Source organism: Papaver somniferum, chromosome 5 (genome assembly GCF_003573695.1).
Source record: "Papaver somniferum cultivar HN1 chromosome 5, ASM357369v1, whole genome shotgun sequence".
NCBI lineage: Eukaryota > Viridiplantae > Streptophyta > Magnoliopsida > Ranunculales > Papaveraceae > Papaver > Papaver somniferum.
The window spans coordinates 71982652-72006126 of NC_039362.1; the positions used below are offsets into that span (position 1 = coordinate 71982652).

At 35.8% G+C, this 23475-nt stretch overlaps 1 protein-coding gene, 1 long non-coding RNA gene and 1 pseudogene across 2 annotated transcripts; 2 read left to right on the forward strand and 1 right to left on the reverse strand.

Annotated features, from left to right (window-relative positions):
• Nucleotides 1-383: 383 nt before the first annotated feature.
• On the reverse strand, nucleotides 384-2032 carry LOC113281882. The gene is made up of 2 exons (XR_003326391.1): nucleotides 1641-2032; nucleotides 384-658 (listed from the first exon to the last, which is right to left on the reverse strand). It is a non-coding gene; the product is annotated as an uncharacterized LOC113281882 (long non-coding RNA).
• Nucleotides 2033-2160: 128 nt separating this feature from the next.
• Nucleotides 2161-7070, forward strand: LOC113281881 (heat shock protein 90-5, chloroplastic-like). Its single transcript, XM_026530784.1, has 19 exons — nucleotides 2161-2555; nucleotides 2740-2813; nucleotides 2919-3044; nucleotides 3124-3217; nucleotides 3329-3412; nucleotides 3499-3642; nucleotides 3733-3849; nucleotides 3974-4021; nucleotides 4103-4183; nucleotides 4259-4363; nucleotides 4464-4604; nucleotides 4701-4793; nucleotides 5087-5164; nucleotides 5247-5501; nucleotides 5620-5722; nucleotides 5828-6002; nucleotides 6130-6235; nucleotides 6326-6415; nucleotides 6536-7070. The coding sequence occupies exons 1-19, from the start codon at nucleotides 2292-2294 to the stop codon at nucleotides 6725-6727; spliced, it is 2370 nt and encodes a 789-aa protein (XP_026386569.1). The 5' UTR covers nucleotides 2161-2291; the 3' UTR covers nucleotides 6728-7070.
• Nucleotides 7071-10748: 3678 nt separating this feature from the next.
• On the forward strand, nucleotides 10749-21205 carry LOC113279169 (annotated as a pseudogene).
• Nucleotides 21206-23475: the final 2270 nt, after the last annotated feature.

The following is a 23475-nucleotide window of genomic DNA, read 5'->3' on the forward strand; positions in this document are numbered from 1 at the left end:
TTTGAATACCGTATTGTACTAAACCTCTACAAACACTAGCCTACAATCGAATTCAGTCTGGAATGTAGTTGGGACCGAATCAACCCTCAGGTAAATCAACTTTAGTCGTGCTCCTTAGTCTCTTGGATCTCACAAGACCCTGTACAGTTGATTCCCCTTGCTGACATCCTTTACATCCCTAGGAGTTGCTTCGGTCGCAATGCAGACTTTTAACTATTGCGCCTCTAACAAATTTAAGTAAATAATTATAAATGGCTGATGACGAAAAGTTTGTAGATAAGGTGTTTTAATAACCAATTAATTTACTCTAAATGAATCACAAACAACTTGTACATCTCAAAAGACTTATGTTTGTCGAAATAAATTGTTTTCCAATCAAGTCGCAGAAAGTCAGCATTATAACCAGGTGATTTAAGTAAAAAGTCAGAAAATGAGAACATAATAGACCTTAATTCAAGGAGTTACACGTCAAATGGTTGATTATCATGAGTATACTCACAATGCAACAATTTAAAAATTATAATCAATCTTGTCTATATGAGGTTCCACATCATTGGATCATGTAAGTTGTGACACGATATACTCTCACAATCTGTCAACTTCATCAGTCAGGTGAGAAGAAGTCGTGCAGGGTAAGCCTTGGTCATGCATGTATGCCCTGGTCATGCAGGTCACATTTACAACTAAAAATTAACAACCATTTACATGATTTAAAATGGTTAAATCACTTATGGAACACGAAGAAATTAATTAACAATTAGTGCAATATTAGTTGTTTCCTCTTCTTTACAGTATACCAACGCAGAAAAATGAATTAAACTAGTATCCATCGTAGTGTTGAACATGGGCATGTGTAAGGAGCGTTGATCTCAGAATTTTGCACAACCAGTTAAAATGACAATGTAGAAGAAAACAGTTTTCAGCTAGCACTAACGCATTTAATAGTAAAGCTAAGTTGTGTTGGAAGCTTTATCGTTGGTATTCCAAATCACACGTCAGTTTAGGGAAAAAAGACGACATCTTCATTTTTAATTAAATTAACTCAATAAGCTAAGCTTTCAAAAAACCAATAATCAAGCATATAAAACAAACTCAATTAGCTACATAGTATTTCTATATATCCATAATCTTTCAGAAAAAATAAATGCAAATATAAACGTAGTGATACAAAGAACTAAACCCATGTAGTTTTCCTATATCACCTTTCACACCATAATCTGCATCTTGCAATCACACAAGAGAGTTAACAATCACAGAGCAAACCAGAAATCTTAATCTCATTTGGTTAAGTCATTAGTGAGATTCCATCATCAAGCTGAATTTGAAAACTTTTAATAGAACCAAAATCAAACACATAACTACCACCATCATCAAATACCTAATTACTGATTCCTTTGATCCAGGTTAGAACGACATTTACAAAAACAATAATCGAATCACAAAGACTCAGAGCTCCAAATACAAATTGATCGAATCACAAACACTTAAAGCACTAAATATAAATCAGAAACTAAAATAACAACCGAAAAACGTTCAAAAGTTTATTATCAAATCAAAAACTGATCGAACCTAAAAAGTCGAATAATAAGTAAAGAAGAAATTAATTAAATAACATAAAACGAAAGGATCAAAATACTTACCTGAAGAACGAATCCCTCTAAAGAACAACAATTCCAAATTGTCTCCATTTCTATCTCTCTCCAATTTCTTAGATCTGAAAATTAGAATAAACACCTAAACACGAAAAGGATAATTAAGGAAATAAAAAGAATCGTATTTTTCAGATCGGCTGAAATTTAGACTAACTCATCCAAAATATGAACCAAATGGTCTAGCCGGAAAAATTCTGGACTAATGAGTACTCGGCACGGAAGGACAGAACTAAACTGTCCAAAACCCTATTAATATGAGATTAAACGTTAATTTCTGTCGGGAAGATTTACTTTTCTCGAGAATCATCCCGTCGCACCCAAAGCAATACTGGCCTTGTTGATTGAACCATGGGCATGATATGCGTCGCATCAGGTTTGGGCGTGAATCATGGTAAAAATAAATAAATCACGGCCCTCGAAAGGATAACAATGTTTCGTTTGACACGGCCGAATCTCCACCATACAAACACCTCCGTAGTCCAGACAAAACGGCACAATCACAAGCTCACACTCTTTCTTCCAGAAACATCTTCCCCTCTCTCTAAAACCTCTTAAACCCCGAGAAAGGGTTATTTCAATTTTCAGTCTGCTACCAACTCCTTATCTACAAACTCTTGTGTCTATCAAAAGGTTTCAGCAATGGCGCCAGTTCTAAGCAGGGCTTTCACTACTTCAATAGCTTCACTTCCTTCCGTTTCAGTTAAACAACGTAACAATAGTTTATTAAAATCTACTCTTTTTAACCCAAACCTTATCAACAATAGATTAGTATCTGCTGGTGCGTTGAAATGGAAGCTTAATGAAAGATATAATAGGCGAACAACATCAATCAGATGTGATTCTGCTGTTGCTGAGAAAGAAACTGTTGATGCCTCTGAAGAGAAGTTTGAGTATCAAGCTGAGGTGGGTTTTCCTGTTTGAATCTATGATTTCTATGTTCTATTTTATTGGTAGGAAATTGAAATTCCGTGTGGGTTTTTGTTGAAATGAGAAAAATAATAATTAGGGTTTTAGGTTGAATTTTAATTTCGCTGTAAAAGGAGAGACCTTTATTCATAATCTTATCTTGATTATGATCGCTTTGCAGGTTAGCCGGCTGATGGACTTGATTGTTCACAGTTTGTATAGTCACAAGGAAGTGTTTCTTAGGGAGCTTGTGAGGTGGGTATCCATTCGCTCGGTTTTACTGCTACCGGTTTTGTTTTATGTTTTTTTGTCTAACCGGTTTCTAAAGTATTCATTTCTGTAAGTTGTTATGTGTTGCAGTAACGCGAGTGATGCGTTAGACAAGTTGAGGTTTTTAAGTGTGACTGAGCCTCATTTACTTGGAGATGCTGGTGAATTGGAAATTAGAGTTAAACCAGACCCAGATAATGGAACCATTACCATAACGTAAGACTTGCTTTAAGTTACTCTTATCATAGTGTTAATGAGAATTTATTATTCATTTTAGATGTTTGTGAGACTGCAGAGATACAGGAATTGGAATGACGAGAGAAGAACTCATTGACTGCCTTGGAACTATCGCTCAGAGTGGAACGTCTAAATTCTTGAAAGCTTTGAAGGTCTTTTAGTACTACAAGTTCTCATGTTTTTAACCGTGATAATAATTAGTTATTTGCATTTTGGTGTAGGTTAAGTGTCTTTGTCTGATTACTTTGGGTAATCTTATGCAGGAAAATAAGGATTCTGGTGCAGACAACAGCTTGATTGGGCAGTTTGGTGTTGGATTTTACTCAGCTTTCCTTGTTGCCGACAGGGTATGTTTTTTATATAGTCATATTCATAGGAAGGTTTCACGGGATTCACTGGTGTTGATTTCGTGATATTCTTGAACTGGCAATAGGTGGTTGTATCAACAAAAAGCCCAAAATCAGACAAGCAATATATCTGGGAAGCATTAGCTGATACTAGCTCTTATGTCATTAGGGAAGAGACGGATCCAGAAAAGCTACTTACTCGCGGAACACAAATTACCTTGTACCTAAGGGTATTTACAATCTTCCTCGTATATTACTTAATTGAAGATTCTGGGTCTTTACAAACAGGCAGTCAAATTTTGGTAATTCGATTTTTGCAGGAGGACGACAAGTATGAATTTGCAGAGCCAACAAGAATCCAAGGCCTGGTGAAGAACTACTCGCAGTTCGTTTCATTCCCCATTTACACATGGCAAGAGAAGTCGAGGACTGTTGAGGTGAGGGTTGTTTCTTAAAGAAACTATCTTTTGTTTGTTGAAGATAGAAGTGTATAACTAAGATAGTAATTTCTTGAATGCCAATTGCATCTTCCTATGGTTCTAATATGGAATTTCATCACAGGTACAGGAGGAAGAAGAGCCAAAAGAGGGTGAGGAACCAAAACCAGAGGTAATGGTTTTATATATTTAAATCATTGCATGACGTATTCTCTGTTTAAACAGAATATTGAAGCTATCAATCTTGTTTCAGGATGAAAAGAAGAAGAAGACGAAGACCGTAACTGAAAAATATTTTGACTGGGATTTAGCAAATGAAACAAAACCAATCTGGGTAAGTTCACTACTAATCACTTTGATCAATAAATAGTTACTGTTATAGTTCTCATTTGTTTTTGTTCATGTGTAGATGAGAAACACAAAGGAAGTTGAGAAAGAAGAGTATCAGGAATTCTACAAGAAGACGTTTAATGAGTTTTTGGAACCTCTTGCATACACCCACTTCACCACTGAGGTATGTGGTCGCGTTTTGGTTGCCTTTTATCTTTACTTTATATTTCTTTTTCTATTTTTGAACTCTAAGTCATTCTCAATTTCCCCTTGACGGTTAACAGGGTGAGGTGGAGTTCAGGAGTGTTCTTTACATTCCTGGCATGGCTCCTCTTAACAATGAGGACGTTGTTAATGCAAAAACAAAGAACATTCGTTTATATGTGAAAAGAGTGTTCATCTCGGATGATTTTGATGGTGAGCTGGTAAGTATTTTTGTATAGTTTTGCTGTCTTCTGCCAGTATTCTTTCCTAGCACCAATATCTACATTGTGGTTACTGACCTGATACTCTATTCGCAGTTCCCAAGGTATTTGAGCTTTGTAAAGGGTGTGCTGGACTCGAACGACCTTCCTCTTAATGTTTCTCGTGAGATACTTCAAGAAAGCAGAATTGTAAGTTAGATGTTGCTTTATCTACTTTTAATGAAGAATTCATTCTCTTTTGTTTTATACATCTCTGGAATGCCATAGCTTAATAAAATAATAAAAAAAAGGACGCCCTAGATAGAAATAAATAAGATTATTTCTCTTCCCTAAAATAAATAAATATTGTTTTCACACTCGTCTTTTCGAAAAAGAACAGCAGTCGATTATTTGGTAGATAAATTTATTTTGAGCAGCCCAAGCGTGTAGCTGCTGACACTGGCCTTCGATTTACTTTGTATTTCTGTTTTATTGGTTTACAGGTGAGAATTATGAGAAAGAGGCTTGTCAGGAAAACATTTGACATGATCCAGGATATTGCTGAGAGTGAAAACAAGGAGGTTTGTGATCAACTTAGATACATGTAGCGCTTTTGTTCTGGCTCGACGAGGTTTTTCATGAAAAATGATTATTTTCCTGCAGGATTACAAAAAATTCTGGGAGAACTTTGGAAAGCTTCTCAAATTGGGATGCATTGAGGACTCTGGAAATCACAAGCGCCTTACACCGCTGTTACGATTTCACTCTTCCAAAAGTGGGGATGATTTGATAAGCTTGGATCAGTATGTTGAGAACATGGGTGAGAAGCAAAATGCTATTTATTACTTGGCAACAGACAGCCTTCAAAGTGCAAAAACTGCTCCATTCTTAGAGAAGCTGCTCCAAAAGGGTATTGAGGTAATCATTCAGCTAAAGAGAAAAACAAGGAGAACATACACTAGTTTGTCTTAAATGCACTATCATAAGACTCCAAAATGCGGGTTGGTTGAAGAATGTGTATCTTCTTTTTCTGTAGGTTTTGTACCTAGTAGAGCCAATTGATGAAGTAGCTATTCAGAATCTACAAACATACAAGGAAAAGAAGTTTGTTGATATCAGCAAGGAAGACCTTGAGTTGGGTTAGTATTTGATTTACAATTATCAACATGTACTTTAAATTTATAAATGTAGGCATTAGCTCCTTTGATCGTGTGCATTCCTAAACATCTCTCATCTATTATCAGGTGATGAAGATGAAGTGAAAGATAGAGAAGACAAGCAAGAATACAACCTTCTTTGTGACTGGATGAAGCAGCAACTTGGTGATAAGGTAGCTAAAGTGCAACTATCTAAGCGTCTCAGCTCATCACCCTGTGTGCTTGTTTCTGGCAAGTTTGGATGGTCTGCTAATATGGAAAGGTTAGTTTCATCTCACCCTCTGAAAAACATTTCTTCTATGAGTTTAATTTTTTTTATTGCTTTTGGTTTTTGGTTTTTGGTGTCTTGTGTTTAAAGAAGTTGTTCCTCTCTTTGTTGTGTTTCAAAGGCTAATGAAAGCACAGACACTTGGAGACACCTCAAGCTTGGAGTTCATGAGAGGGAGGAGGATATTAGAAGTCAATCCAGATCACCCTATCATTAAAGATCTAAATGTAAGATTTCTCTCCTTAACCCTCATTCGCCAATTCTCTTTGCCTGATAAATTATTAGGCTAAAACTGATCTACTGTTGGTAACTTGAAGGCCGCATGCAAAAATGCCCCTGAAAGTGGTGAAGCAAAGAGGGCCGTTGATCTCTTATATGACACTGCTCTGATCTCCAGTGGGTTCACTGTAAGTGTGCTTGCTAATATGTCTATGCTTTTTTATCTTGAAGTATGATTTGTCTTTTATGTAGCCGCTTTGGTTCATTTCATCTGATCCTTTTTGCTTTTATTTTTCTTAATGTCGTAGCCTGATAGCCCAGCTGACTTGGGTAACAAAATTTATGAAATGATGGCCATTGCCCTTGGAGGAAGGTGGGGAAGATCCGAATCAGATTCGTCAGAGCCAAATAATGCCGCTGAAGAGTCTGTGGAAGCACTGGAGACGGAAGTTATTGAGCCCTCGGAAGTGAGAACAGAGAATGATCCTTGGAGAGATTAAATTCCAATTTTGATAGTCTAGATTTAGTTGAAAGTAAGTTTTATTATGTCCGTGGCTACATAACTAGGATGTTAGGTCATTTTCTATGGTTGTGATGCTGAGAATTAATGATTAGTAGTTATGTGATGCGACTTGAAACTCCTAGTTTGAAGGTCAATTCCTTTATTCTGGTTTTTGTCCTTTTGAAGAAAAATCTCTTCCAGAATTAAAGAAGTATAAGAGGACTGCCTCAAACTAGATGGTTTTTAACCATTTCTGGAGAATTCATCAAATCCATGAATGATAAGTTTTACAGTCAAAACCCGTGTATGACAAGTTAAACTATACAAGATCTAATTCTGTACACCTGAGTATGCATGATAGTGTTTCTGGAAAAATCTATGGGACTTCAAGAAGTAGTTTTTGAACTTGTGCAAAACTGGTGGCTGAAGCAAATCGTGACCTTCATCTTGATAGTAAAATGGCCAGGCATGCTTGGATTTTCGTGATTTCAAAAGACTGGGTTTTTTATCCTCCAAATTTTGTTGCAAGTGCGATTCTGGAGGATAAAATTCCCATAATTAGTTGAGCATTATTGATAAAATTCCCTGTTAAATAAAAAAAAACTATAAAAAGTTAGTCTTCTATAAAATTCCTGATTTGCAGAAAGGAAATTTTTTTTGTCTGGTTCAAATAAATTCTTTTCTCGAATGGAAAGGAAGATTAGAAAAACAACTGTTTCCCTTTTTTCTTTTGGAAAATTACTTACATTGAAAAGAGGGAAAAATTATATAGGATTTTCCAAAATATTGGTTTCCCTTATCTTATCTAACTGAACTGAGATATTGGTGTCTACTAACATATTATTAACCCTATTTTGAAAGTTAGAAATAACAAGAATTTGAAAAACATAAATCCAATAACATAGCATAGTCTAAAAAGTGAGGCATCATCAGCGATTGTAAATCTTGCTATTTGTGAGCCACCATTTTCACGGTAGTACTGTAATACCCGCCACCTAGTAGTTATTGGATTTTTGCTACCAAAATCATCCTTTCCGCTTTTTTACTTTTTCTGATCCTTTGAGAAGCACTATCACTAAACTTTTGATAAAGAATAACAACTTTTGCACAAACCAATAATATAATTTGTTGGAACATTGCTCGGCCGAACTCGCAAACTTGTTACATTCGGAATCGTCTCTATTGTAAAACCATCAAAATATGTGTCAAAGACCATTTAGTTTATACATAAAAATACAATCATCGGAGTCTGAGTCAATGACCAAACATAAACAATCATGCACCCAGGTACATTTGAGTTTACTGCATGGAAATCAAATTTAATAAAATCCAATCAAGATGCACCCAGGTGCATCTGAGTTTACTGCAATTTGAAAATCAAAATTTAATCAAATCTAAGCAAGATGCACCCATGTGCATGTGAGTTTACTACTGGTCTAAAAATTTACCTTCTTCTTTCATAATTCATGCCTTATACAACGCATTAACATTAATAGTTACCATTTTATCCTAAAATAACGTAAATATTTTCATAGTAGTAACTTGCGTTTGTTTCATTTTATTAATTTGGATAGTTGTTTTGATTTATGTTCTGGTTTTGGATGGTTCATATGGATCCCAACCAAAGCTATCAAGAGCCGAAACTACTTAGCACATAAAAACAGTTTCAATTCCAAAGATATTGGTATAGCAATTAAACAGGGACATGTTCTGATTTAGTTCAGATATCATATAAATGAATAACTATTTGCATAACACTGTCTTCACAAGTTATCATTTAGCATTGGTTCTAGCTAGTTATTGTTGATGATGGTGGCGGTGGTTGTAATTAATGGTGGAGAAAGAGAAGATCAAAATATTGTGTCTGCATCCAATTTTTCTTCAACATGAAAATCAAATTTATCTTAAACTAAGTAAGATGCACCCAGGTGCATCTAATTTTACGTCAACATGAAAATCAACAATTTATCCTTAACTTATCAAGATGCTAGGTGCATTTAAATTTACGTTAACAAGAAAACTAAATTTATTTTAAACTAAGGAAGATGTACCCATTAGGTCAACATAAAAATAAAATTTATCTTAAACTAAGCAAGATGCACCAAGGTGCATCTAATTTTACGTCAAGATGAGAATCAAATTAGATGTACCCAGGTGCTCCTGATGTCGTTCGTCTCATATTTTTAAACAACTCCAGACACAACTCAAATTTCCAGTGTGAGAATAACCTAATCTAACCAAGATGTGTCCAGGTGCATCTTATTTCAATTACCAAGATGAAAATCAAAATCAAACTTAACCAATCAAAATTAAAATTAATCATGATTAGGAAACTTACGAGTTTTTACAGTCGATTCATGTTCGTTACTCGTCTTTTTGAAAGTTCCGAAGATGACATTGTTAATCATGAGAATTATTAGTAATTTTCTGAATCTAGGGTTTGAAATTTTTCTAGAAATTAGGGATTTTAGAAGGAAAATAAATTTAGGGCATTTAACAAACTCATCTAGTGATTGCGGTTTAGATGGTGCTGGTGGAGATGATGGAAAAGAGAAAACTGAAATAAGGGGGAAAATGAAAATTGATCTGTTTTTGTGAGTGGAGATCATGATGTTTTGTAGAAACTCACTTTTGCGAATGAGATCTTCAATTCAGGTCAGAACTCGAGAAATGATGGCTAAATAATTAAAAGATTAAAAGATTTACTTTAAATCAGAGCATATGAATAAGATACAATAGTTACTAGGAGTCAAGATATGACTCAACATTCACAAAAGAAGAAAACCACTAAGTTTCAAACACAAGACAAATGGTAACATACAACAAACTTGAGCATCTTGCAAATATCATCCTTGCAACTCTCAATTCAGATACAAGGATGAACATACCTAGAGCTAGGTAGCATAGTGAGATGTAATCCTACCATGAATATTGAGAGACGAGTTGTAAATGCCATCTGAGTGTTTGAGCCTCGTATTCCTTACCTTCCTTCGGTTATTTCTTCTTCTAAAGGAATTGAACATAAACCTGTTAGGATATCCACTAGAGGATTTTTCTGAGAATTAAGTATAGGACCTTTAGGGATTGGTTCCAGAGGATAAGAATTGTGAGATCTCCATCTCCTAGACTTAGATCTACCAGTCTTTTTCTCATAAACACTGGGAATGTGTATATTTGTGGTGTAACAATTTGCACCATACAAAGGGACGCGACTCCTATAGAGATTTCGAGATGAGTGATCATTGAAATCCCTTTTATGAGAGTTCTGGTTTTTTGCATAAATGAAATCCATTGTAGATATCGTCAGACAATTTACTCCGTCGACAGTAAAAAGAAGTAGATTTTGTAGATCATAAATATGTTTCTTTCTAGCAAAACAATGTAACACAAAATGATTCTTTTTCCCACAGACAGAACAGGTTCGTGGATAAGAAACGTTAGAAGCATATGGTTTCAGATTCGTAGCCTCTCTGGAATTTTGTAAGTCATGTAACTGTTTCTTAGTAGACAATTCCTTAGAAAAAAATTTCTCCATGCTAGGTAATACCACATGAGTATTAGAGATAGGCACTGAAGAAGTTTTACTTGTCAAAATAGAGTTTTCCCTTTTCAAGGAGTTGTACTGTTCTTGGGCTAGTGAAAGAGATGCAACAAGTTTCTCTTTTCAACAAGAAAACTGTTTAATTCTGATGAATGAGTCTCGATCAAACGTTTTTCTATAATTGAATCTTCTTTGACAACATCTTCATGCAAACTAATTTTTTCACGCTGTAGAGTAGTTTCTTGAACAAGGTTTTCGATATTGTTAGAAAAATATTCAACAAGATTATAGAGTTCCCTTTCTCTATCAAGAGACTTCTCAAGTTCATCAGTGAGCTGAGCGATTTTATTTTCAAGCGAACCAACTTTAGCCAGTTGAACATCAAAAACCTTAGTTGCCTTTTTTAAGGTTCTGGTAAGCTTCATCTCAGATTCTGACATATTGTCAACTGTCACTTCAGAGGGAATGTTATCATAGTATGATAACACAAACTTTCTACACCGGGATTCAGAATAATCCACTAAAGAGTTATCCTTTAAGGTAAGCCCAAGACATTTGGCAAAATCAAAATCTTTTGAAGGCATTTCTATGTGCGAAAGTTTGAAATAATTTATATGCACAAAATTAGATTGCTAGAAACACAGACTTATGGGGTCTTTAACGTGTTTGCCTGCTCTGATACTAATTAAAAAAGTAGGGGTACAACAACCACACCCAATATTTCGTTCGGCAATCTGTATGGACTAACTCCAGTATAATTCCAAGAATCAACTAGACAGTCAGACTCAATAGGGGAACAATATCTTATAAAATGATCCAAAAAATATTTTGCCAAGTTTAGGTGTCAAAACTATAAGTCTTGACTTCTAGTCTACTTATAGTTATGTCTCGGATTAAGATAGAATGTGTAGTTGAGCTTTAGACTTCACGGCGTTCATCGATTGAAGACGAAGATCTACTAAGGGGAGCTTGGAAGAACTTCATCAACAAAAGGTATGTGGAGACTTGAACTCATCTATCACTCATAAGTCTATTCTATTTTATCTCCTATTGAGACTAAGTCATATAGCTATATAGACTTTTACATTATACACATTTGGTATTTTGAGCCGAGTTTATCTCGCTTATCTATTTCTCGAAATATGTATTGGACAACTTTTTGATTTAACTACGTTCATCATTATTCTTGACGTTAAGTCAAAAGATGATCATGTGAAAATTGCCTTGAAACATCTTACATGATTTGTGTGAGACAGTCATTTGATGTAGACTCAGAATATTTCATATTGATCGAGATCACTTGAAAATTGCTTATAAGGTAATAGTTTGTGTGAGACAGTTATTGTCGTCTTCTAAGAATGTTTCAATGATTGAAATGGGAGTTTAAAACAATTAACTATTGTCTGGATATAATACAATATGCCTACCAGTATGCAAACTGTTGTAATAATGATTCAGGTCCGGGAACCAAGTATGCATACCCGAATGCAAACGGTTTTAACTGTCAAAGTCCGGGAACTAAGTTTGAATACCGTTTGCGAACTGTTTCACCTAAATTCGGTCCGCAACGACAATATGCGTACCCGTTTGCGAATTATCGGATAAGATCAAAGTCAGGAATTTAAGTTTGCGTACCCATTTGCAAACTTATGTGGTTAAGTTCTAAAATCAGTTAAGTATGATTTCATACTCATGAACAAATACATTTATAAATGTTTGCAAACGGTGGCTAAATGTTCATGAATTGATTCTCTTAAATCAAATCCAATTTTGCTTCGATTGTTTTTCTCATGAATTGATTTCATACTCAGTTCGCAGTTCCCAAGTTATTTGAGCTTTGTAAAGGGAGTGCTGAACTCAAACGACCTTCTATTAATGTTTCTCGTGAGATACTTCAAGAAAGCAGAATTGTAAGTTAGATGTTGGTTTATCTATTTTTAAATTAGAACTCATTTTCTTTTGCTTTGTACTTTTAAGCATTATTATTTATACATCTCAGGAACGCCATAAGAAAAAAAAAAAAGAGGACGCCCTAGATGGAAATAAATAAGATTATTTCTCTTCCCTGAATAAAATAAATATTCTTTTCATACTCGTCTTTCCGAAAAAGAATAGCAGTCGATTATTTGGTAGATAGATTTATTTTGAGCAGCCCAAGCATGTAGCTGCTGGCACTGGCCTTCGATTTACTTTGTATTTCTGTTATATTGGTTTACAGGTGAGAATTATGATAAAGAGGCTTGTCAGGAAAACATTTGACATGATCCAGGATATTGCTGAGAGTGAAAACAAGGAGGTTTGTGATCAACTTAAGTACATGTAGTGCTTTTGTTCTGGCTCGTCGAGGTTTTCCATGAAAAATGATTATTTTCTTGCAGGATTACAAAAAATTCTGGGAGAACTTCGGAAAGCTTCTCAAATTGGGATGCATTGAGGACTCTGGAAATCACAAGCGCCTTACACCACTGTTACGATTTCACTCTTCCAAAAGTGGGGATGATTTGATAAGCTTGGATCAGTATGTTGAGAACATGGGTGAGAAGCAAAATGCTATTTATTACTTGGCAACAGACAACCTTCAAAGTGCAAAAACAGCCCGACTCTTAGAGAAGCTGCTCCAAAAGGATATTGAGGTAATCATTCTTTCTTGGCTTTCATTGCAGCTAAAGAGAAAAAAAGGAAAACATACTCTAGTTTGTCTTAAGTGCAGTATCATAAGACTCCAAAACGCGGTATGGTTGAAGAATGTGTATCTTCTTTTTCTGTAGGTTTTGTACCTAGTAGAGCCAATTGATGAAGTAGCTATTCAGAATCTACAAACATACAAGGAAAAGAAGTTTGTTGATATCAGCAAAGAAGACCTTGAGTTGGGTTAGTATTTGATTTACAATTATCAACATGTGCTTTAAATTTATAAATGTAGGCATCAACTCCTTTGATTTTATGCGTTCCTAAACATTTATTATCAATTATCAGGTGATGAAGATGAAGTGAAGGATAGAGAAGACAAGCAAGAATACAATCTTCTTTGTGACTGGATGAAGCTGTTGGGTGCAATAATCAAAAACAAAGAAAAATCAAATAAGTAAAAGTTATTGATACTTAGCTCCTTTATAATGGAAGTGATTGCTTTGACGAAACGAACAAGTTCCCCGTATCTCCGCAACAGCAACAAGGCAAAACTTTGGAAAATAGAGTGAGTCACGTGTTCAACACGCTGTCCTTAAGACATTAGCGCCCGGCTACACTCAAGAGTGATGCTATAGCCCTCATAGGACGGATATCTCCAGGATAAAACACCCTAATACACCTACTACTAGCATATGTAGTAGATGCTCAACTTGAGCTTGGCAACTCCGAAAAAACCGTTAAGGAAAATCGCGAATGCTTAAAAACCGCTATAAAATATTTTCCCTTAGGGGTCCCTCTAAAATATAGAGCAACCCCTTTCCCATAGATTTTACAAAAGTAGTGAATTTCTTTATATAATTGACAAATACAACTTAAGAAGAAAAACTCCCCGATGTGGGACTAAAAGGTTTATATAGTTTCTTAAAACTACTAAAAATTGGAAACTCCACGATGTGGGACTAAAAAGTTTCATTCACAAAATAAAACAATAAATTATAATTTTTTATTAAAACTTTAAAAAATTATTTTTTTATTAATCGTTTTCCAACAATCCCCCACATGAATGAAAACTCAATAAAACATGAAAACACAGATAGATCTTGGTAAATAAACATCCCAACCTCACGATCCAAACAGACTGATCGTGTAAGTGTTGAAATCATACTAGTCATTTCTACGTCCTCTCCCTCACACAAAAGTGTGTTGACCCCAGGGTCATACTATGGATTGCATAAATCATAATAGTATTGAGAGCTTTCATCTTTAATTCTCACATGGTGAGACTATAGGTATCTTTCACCAAAGTGAAAAAGCATGAACTAGTGAACCCTTAGTGACCTTTAGGTCCTAAGTTCCAGTAATACCAAAACCATCAAAATGAAAATCACATAAAAAACGCAGGAAATACCATTTTAGGCAGAGGTGTCCATGAGGTCTTGAACCTTTGCTTAGTGAGATATTACCAGAATTACTTGCTAGAGATAGTGAACTATGTCTTGAACTGCTAGCATTTGATGTAATTCGTGATAACAACCACGGGTGATATCTCCAAGATTGCTGCCAAGCTCGTGCCGTTTTGTCCGTTTTGGCCCTGGACGTATCCTGTTTCTCAGAATGCTCTAGATAATCAGCTCATATTCTCACAGGAAGCGACCCACTTCCTCATTCAGATAGGTGAGTTTCCATAAAGAGTGTTACTGCTACACCCCACTTCAATCTTAAATTGAAACTATAGAACTCATTAAGACTTATTAAAAAGTCATCCTCCACATGCAGTCACACTATCACGTCTACACCATAGGGAAGGGACAGAGAATGAAAATCTCTGATAGTGTTTACCTTTAACCACCACAAATTAGTTGTCTCATTCGAAACCTTGATCATGGGATCTCCAGTCAGCAAGGTTGAGTATCCTTCATGGCAAGTTTAATATATGAGCTTAAGCCCCAACCCCGTCGATGCATTTTTAACTATCTCTTTGTACAAACCTTTCGTCAAAGATTGCGCGATATTCTCCTTGGACTTTATCCAATCAATGGAAATAACGCCGATTGAGATTAGTTATTTCTTAGCTTTAACTATTATAGCTTGGCTAACACAATGTATAGATATAGCTGGCACAGGCCTATGCCAAAGAGGAATGTCTTCTAAAAATCATCTTAGGCACTCGGCCCCCTCTCATGCTTTATCTAACGCAATACTCTCAGATTCCATAATGAATTGAGCGATATGTTTGTTTGGAAATCTTCCAACAACAAACCCACATGTTAGAGTGAAACCATATCCACTCGTAGACTTAGACTCCTCTGAGTCAACTATCCAGTTTGCATCATAAAGTCCCAAGGACAACAAGATACCTTTCATAAATCAAAAGAGTATTTTAGGTACCATAATACTCTACTCAGTGCATCTGAATTCTCTTGCTCTGGACTACAATTATATCCACTTAACTTACTCACAATATAGGCAATGTCTGGACTCTTACAGTTCATTAAATTCATCAGACATCCTATAACTTTTGAGTATTCAAGTTAAGATACTCCACTACCCTTATTTTTCTTGAGACTACAAGAATAATCGTACGAAGTACAAGCAGGTTTACAATCAGACTGATTGTATCTCTTAAGCACAACTCAACATAATGAGAACGACTAAGACTTATAAATGTTTGATTATCTTCTAATCCTCATCCCTAAGATTACATCAAAAGGGCCCAAGTCTTTCAAGTCAATGTTCTCATTCAGTGCATGTTTTTAGTGGAATTGATCACATCTATGTTTGTATCAAGCATATCATCAACATACAAGCATACAATTACACAGACATCCTTAACAAGTTACTTGTAGACATACTTGTCAGATTCATTAATTTAAATCCACTATCCATTATCACATGATTAAATTTTCCATGTCACTGTTTACGTGCTTATTTGAAAACCATACAAAGATTTTTCAAATTACAAACTTTGTATTCACAACCTTTCACTACAAAGTCTTCAGGTTGATCTATGTAAATTTCTTTACCTAATTCACGGTTTTAGAAAAAGCTGTCTTAACATCCATCTGATGTATCTCTACGTTCTTTATGGCAGCAATAACAATTAGTATCTCAACGGAAGTAATTTCCGTCACAATTGAATTAGAATCAAGGAAATCTACACCTTCTTTTAGTTTATAGCCTTTAGCTACCAACTTAGCTTAATATTTTTCCACAGTTTCATCTACCTATCGTTTCCTCTTAAAGACTCATTTACATCCCATGGTCTTACAACCTGGAGGTAAACTAGAAGCTCCCAAGTCTGGTTCCAACGGACTGAGTCCATTTCACTAAATGAAGCTTCTTACCAGAATGGGGTTTCAGTAGATATTAAGGCTTCTTTACAAGTCTGTGGCTCAGACTAAGCTAGGCATGTTATGAAGTCGGTTTCATAAGAAGTCTCAAGTCTAATTATTTTACTTCTCTTAGGCTCAACATCAACTTCATCTTCCTTTAAAATAAGTTCTGACTATTTGAAGATAAATCTAAGGGATCAACAACACATCTCTAATGAGGTACAGGTTTAGAATAAACATGTTCAAAGAACTCAGCATCCCTAGATTCCGTAATAATATTCACACCAATGTCAGAAAAAATCAGAACACACAACCAAAAATCTATTTGTAGAAGTATACTCAATATACCCTATACGAAAACACAATCAACATTTTTGGTTTCAATCTAGTTCTTTTAGGAAGAGGAATTACAATCTTAGTCAAACGCCCCCACACTTTGACACATTCATAAGAAGGTCATCTACCGTTCCATAAACCATATGGAGTTTCATCTGATTCTTAAAAGGGTACTTTATTCAGGATATACTAGTTAAGAGGACTGCCTCCCCCCACAAGGCCGCAGGTAATCCTGAACTAATCAACATGGAAATTATCATCTCCTTAAGGATACGGTTGTTATGTTCAAGGCTTCTAATTGGTTTCCAACTTCAAGTTTATACATCTTAAGGCTTCTAAGGCGTCATCCTTATCCTAAGCAAGTATACAAGATAGTACCTCGTACAATCATCTACGGAAGTTATAACCATCTTTTACCACAGTGGTTTTGGGTTGAACTCATGTCAACTAGGCCTAACTGAATTAATTCTAAAGGCTTAGAATTACTCTGAACATTTGTGCTAAAAGATTTTATAGCATATTTTGATTCTTCACAGATTTCACTTTTGTGTTCAAAATCCAAACTAAATTTGGGTACGAAGCCTATGCTAGCCAGTTAAGCATTGACTTATAAGTTTACGGTTCCAAGTCTACCACGTAAAACAATCAATCACACAAAGATATCACAAGAATCAACTACGTTCACATCATCAGTTTTTCCGTTAAGCTTATATAGACCCAAAGTCCTATAACTCTTGCTTAAAAAATCACTGCCTAGTTACAACAAGTTTTCCAGATTCAATTAAGATCTTAAATATTTTTCCATCTACAACAGAACAAGATACAAGATTTTCGCATATGCTCGGAACATGAAAACTTCATTCAATGTGAGAATATTACAGATATGAGCTTCTGCTCGACCTTTTCCTTTTATGCAACCTCTATTGCATATGAGTTACTCAATAAGAGTTTCTCGACATCCCCTATCCTATGATAGGAGGTGAACAGGTCTCTGTTTCAACAAACATTCTTGGTGGCTCCAGAGTCCACCTACTGGTCTCTCACATTGGTTATTAAAATAACTTCCGACATCATGCCACCAAACTCGTTCTAGTTTGTTTCAACTAAATTAGCATTAACTTTCTACTTATTAAGGTTTTTATGTTGTCTACAATTTACTGCCGCGTGGCCAGAAATTTTACAAACATAACACTCACCCTTAACTAAAGTAATTCCGGATTCAGGTTTACGAAATATACCTTTATCATGAAGACCATGCTTAGAGTTGCGTTCGATGTTCTCACCTTTGCCATCTTTGGAAGATTTGTTTCCAACCACATGCGGCTATTAGCCATGTCCCTCGGAGATGACACCTTTATTCACAAATCACAATTCCAAATCAGAAAGTAAAATATGAGTTTTGAAGATAACATCTATATATACAAACTTCGTTTGAATCAGCGTTTCAAAAAACTCATGGTTACCCCACAAAAATTGATTTAGTTAACAACAATTTTCTGCTCGTCAGAATTTTTCAGAAACGTTTTTCTGTTTTGTAAAATATCAAAAAAATACTTTTACAATTCCAAAAATTCTGAAATTTTACGCGGGTAACTATCAGGATGTCTACTAAGTTGTGTCAAAAGGGTTCATCGAAATTCCTTCTAGATTAAAAGATAAAATTTAAACTCTACATCTGACCAGAAATTCGTTTTTGTTTTTTCACTCCACAATTAACATCCATGATTCACAAACCAATCAATCGTTTTCGATTATTACAAATGATTATGTCTTAAGATTGTTGGGTGTAATAATCAAAAACAAAGAAAAATCAAATAAGCAAAAGTTATTGATACTTAGCTCCTTTATAATGGAAGTGATTGCTTTGACGAAACGAACAAGCTCCCCGTATCTCCGCAACAGCAACAAGGCAAAACTTTGGAAAATAGAGTGAATCACGTGTTCAACACGCTGTCCTTAAGACATTAGCGTCCGGCTACACTCAAGAGTGATGTTATAGCCCTCACAGGACGGATATCTCCAGGATAAAACACCCTAATACACCTACTACTAGCATATGTAGTAGATGCTCAACTTGAGCTTGGCAACTCCGAAAAAACCGTTAAGGAAAATCGCGAATGCTTAAAAACCGCTATAAAATATTTTCCCTTAGGGGTCCCTCTAAAATATAGAGCAACCCCTTTCCCATAGATTTTACAAAAGTAGTGAATTTCTTTATATAATTGACAAATACAACTTAAGAAGAAAAACTCCCCGATGTGGGACTAAAAGGTTTATATAGTTTCTTAAAACTACTAAAAATTGGAAACTCCACGATGTGGGACTAAAAAGTTTCATTCACAAAATAAAGCAATAAATTATAATTTTTTATTAAAACTTTTAAAAATTATTTTTTTATTAATCGTTTTCCAACAGAAGCAGCAACTCGGTGATAAGGTAGCTAAAGTGCAACTGTCTAAGCGTCTCAGCGATCATCACCCCGTGTGCTTGTTTCTGGCAAGTTTGGATGGTCCGCTACTATGGAAAGGTTAGTTTCATCTTCCTCTTTGAAAAGTATATTTGATTAGACTTCTTTTAATTCCCTTTAGGCTTTTGGTATCTTATGTTTGATTAAGCTATTCCTCTCTTTGTTGTGTTTAAAGGCTAATGAAAGCACATACACTTGCAAACACCTCGAGCTTAGAGTTCATGAGAGGGAGGAGGATATTGGAAGTCAATCCAGATCACCCTATTATTAAAGACCTAAATGTAATATTTCTCTCCGTAATCCTGAATCATTGATTCCCTTTAATTGATAAAGGTTAAAACTGATCCACTGTTGGTAACTTGAAGGCGGCATGCAAAAATGCTCCTGACACTACAAAATAAGTAGCTTCTAGGGATAGGCTGTGACGGTGGAACAGGGGACGGTCAGAAAAACGTTACTAATATCTTTTTGGGACGAATTTGGGCTTCTTGGAACGCTTTTTAGTCGTCCCAAGAAACCTTTTGTTTTGTAGTGTGAAAGCGGTGAAGCAAAGAGGGATGTTGATCTCTTATATGACACTGCCTTGATCTCCAGTGGGTTTACTGTAAGTGTGCTTCTTTATGTGCCTGGCTTATCTTTGAGTGTAGTATGTCTTTTATATAGCTGTTTTGGTTCATATCGTCTGATCTTTTTGCTTTGTGAAAACTACAGGGAGACCCATTCTCCCAGATTTTTTCACTGTCAAACCCACGGACAGAAAAGTTCAGGCGCGCACCCATTTTCCCGTCAAAAATTCGTAACAGACCCATAATTTATAAAATTCTGCTTCTCAGTTTTTAAAAGGCCAAACTACCCTTTTCTTCGAGCGACGAACAGAGAGAAGCGATAAGAAAACAATGGTGAAATCCGATTCTTCGTTTTTAACATTTGGATTTTTCCCTTTGTCAAATCTTTTTCCAAATCCTTTTCTGAATAATCTTCTCAATAAAACTAGGGTTTCTGTTTCAAAATCTGCGGTTTAAATCTGGGGATTTTGGGTTTCTGTTGTCTTTGATTATTCGAGAAGTAAAAAGAAATTAAAATTGAAGTTGAAAAGGGTAAGAAGTGTGTTGCAGTATTTCGATATCAACTGAATTGGAAATTTTCATACCTTATTTGTCTCCATGTTTTTGATCTCAATCGGAAATTTATGATTAGATTTGAATTAAAGATGTTATGCATAATGTCTTATGCATAACATCAGTTTTGTTTAGATGCATAAGACATTATGCATTATTTCTTTTTAGCTGCATAATGTCTTATGCATTACTTTTTTTCACTTTTCTGGTTATGCATCAGTTTTTTTTAGATGCATAAGACATTGTGCATTATTTTGTTTTAGCTGCATAATGTCTTATGCATTACTTTTCTCACTTTTTCTGGTTATGCATCAGTTTTTTTAGATGCATAAGACATTAGGCATTATTTTGTTTTAGCTGCATATTGTCTTATGCATTACTTTTTTCACTTTTCTGATTTATGGATTTTTATGCACGTGCATAATGTCTTCTGCATCATTTTGTTTAGTGCATAAGACAATATAAGGGAAAATTTAGCTGCATAACTTTTTTTCTGTTTCTTCTACTTGATTTTTTCTTCTTCGTCTGTTTCATCCATTTTTGTTGAAATGTATTCTAGGGTTTAGTCAAAAATGATTTACTTCTTTGAATCATCGATTTTAAATGATTTATTTCTTTAAATGATGGAGAAAAAATCTTTGCAGATCCGTTACAGAGATTAATGGAGGAATAGGGGAAGAAACCGGCGGAGAAGAAAAAAAATTATGCCCAAAAATGATGAAGGGTAATAGAGTCTTTCAGTACGTTTTAAATATTTTTAAATAATTATGGGTGCGACTGTATCAGAAATTAATTGTGGGCCTGGCGGTAAGATTTTTTTTTTTTGGGCCTGCGCCTAAGTTTCTTCTTAATCATGTTGCCTGATAGCCCATATGACTTGGGTAACAATATCAATGAGATGATTGCCATTGATCTTGGAGGATGGTGGGGCCCTTCTAAATCAGATGCGTTAGAGCCAAGTGATGCTGCTGAAGAGTCCGATCAAGCACTGGAGACAGAAGTGATTGAACCTTTGGAAGTGAGGATAGAGAATGATCCATGGAGAGATTGATTCCAATATTTGTAGGATAAGCTTACTGAAAATGAGTTTTATTTTGTGTGTGACTACATATGTGGTCATTTTTTTTATAGTTTTGATGCTGATAATATAAGGTTAGTTGTGTTATGACTAGTCATGAAATTTCCAGATTTGAAGGTGTTGATGGTGGATTTTCGATAAAGGTCAAAACCGTAAAATCATGATATTGCATGTTTCGGGCCCGGTATCAGGAACGCATGTGATGATTCATATTTTACGATTCGTGAACCATTTCACGAGCTCTGATCGAGTTCCTCTCAGAACCATGATGAATATGATTCTCGAAAGGCCTCCCACTAGCTGAGTGTTCGATGCTGCGCATTTCATCATGACCTCTATGTAGAATAACATGATTGGGCGGTCCTCCTACATAATTGTTTGTTGAGAGGGCTTAACGCCTTCAGGACGTCGGTGAACTCGATGTTCCCTGACTACATAGAGACTCCTCTCTACATAGAAGAAAGATTGGGCGGTCCTCCAACATAATTGTTTATTGAGAGGGCTTAACGCCTTCAGGACGTCGGCAACACTCGTTGTTCCCTGACTATATAGAGATACCATGCATAGATTCAGGCGGCTCTCCTACATAATTGTTTGTTGAGGGGGCTAAACGCCTTCAGGACGTTAACAACGCTGCACGATTGTTCCCTGACTATACACCTTTCAGAACGAGTATGATGCTTCAACTATCTCATATCTCGATTCTACAATAAATTAATTCTACCGTGACATTCGCCACTGAATTCCTAGAAAATAATCTATTATATCTCATTACTCCGTTCCATGAATCCCCGGCTGACTCCATGGGATTAGTAATAGATAACCAATTCATCTCATTACTCTCTTCCCTGAATTCCCCTGCTGGATTCATGGATTAGTAATAGATGCACAATTCATGATTATTACTCTGTTTCATGAATAATTCTCCACTGAATTTCATGAATTAGTGATAATTACTTAACAATCAGGTATCTGGACTATCACTGAGTAAGCCCCAATGAAATGGTGCAAGTGTACTCAACAATGATGCACGAACGAGCACCCAAATGCACCAACGAGCATTCGAAAATATGAACAAATGAGGAATCCCACACAAAATAGGAGAGAGAAAATAATAATAAAAAATAAAAAAGAGGCGCATGACCGGGCCCACCGGTCGGCCGGCCATGCCACCGTGGCCGGTCCCCCACGCCTCTTCTTTTTATTTTTTTATTTTTATTTATTTTCATGAACTCATGAAAACTTCTTCATTCAAGCAACTTTCCTTGTTTGAGTAAAACTCATGGTTTCTCCATATTTTCACGGTTTCATGAAAAATAATAAAATAGGGAAAGGTTTCGTTGGACCGGGCTACCTAGCCTGGCCGGTCCCACACCTTGCAATCCCTTATTTTCATAATTATTATTTCCCTCATCTCATGAAACTCCTCCGTTTGAGCAAAAATCATGGTTTCTTCATATTTTCTCTAATATTGCTCAAACCATGACAAAGCCAAAAACTTAAATGGTCACATGACAGACTAGGTTATTCACGCCAAATAATAAAATATTATTATTTTTATATTTTCAAATTTTCATCAGACGAGCAAAGTTCTACTTGCTCATTCGAGCAAAATCAAGAATTTCAGTCAAAGATTGAACTCTTCTGAAAATCCGAGATATTGCTCAAACGCATACCAGAAAATACCGAAGCTCTCTAGACTGAGACACGGACATTATGGTGACACGGGCATGCTTCCTTGACCGACCAAGGCCGTCCCTAAGGCTTGCAAGGAGCCGGTCCCACACATTCTCATAATCTTGACCTAATTTGCTCAATTGCTCATATTGGGTCCAAACTCTTTCCAACCAACTTGGAATTTGCTCAATCGACCATCAGTCGTCCCACACCACCAAGGGACGGTTCTATACCCCCTTGGTCGGTCCCTCACTTCTCCCTAATTAGGTTTTATCACCTAACGTTCACACTATTTTAATAAATGATGAAACCGACATTTTATCATCATTCTTTCACCAACCGGTCAACTAAGGACCCTGGTGCCCGCTCACTCAAACACTTGGGCACCACATGGACGTCCATCATCCTATGTGGTCAGTCCCTCCCTCACTCATGACCTATTTTCAGTAATTCATCAATTGACGAATAATTGATCAAAAATTAGGGTTTCGAACAAACGCTCCACAAATCATCATTCTGAGCAAGTTCAAACACTAATAAATTTATATTGATCCAACAATCAACAT

What these genes read in the sequence shown, in the direction of transcription:
- LOC113281881 (XM_026530784.1), top strand. Translation starts at nt 2,292, where the DNA reads ATGGCGCCAGTTCTAAGCAGGGCTTTCACTACTTCAATAGCTTCACTT. An exon ending in ATGAAACAAAACCAATCTGG is followed by an intron (nt 4,184 to 4,258) that starts GTAAGTTCACTA and finishes GTTCATGTGTAG; the next exon opens with ATGAGAAACACAAAGGAAGT. An exon ending in TGATCTCCAGTGGGTTCACT is followed by an intron (nt 6,416 to 6,535) that starts GTAAGTGTGCTT and finishes TTAATGTCGTAG; the next exon opens with CCTGATAGCCCAGCTGACTT.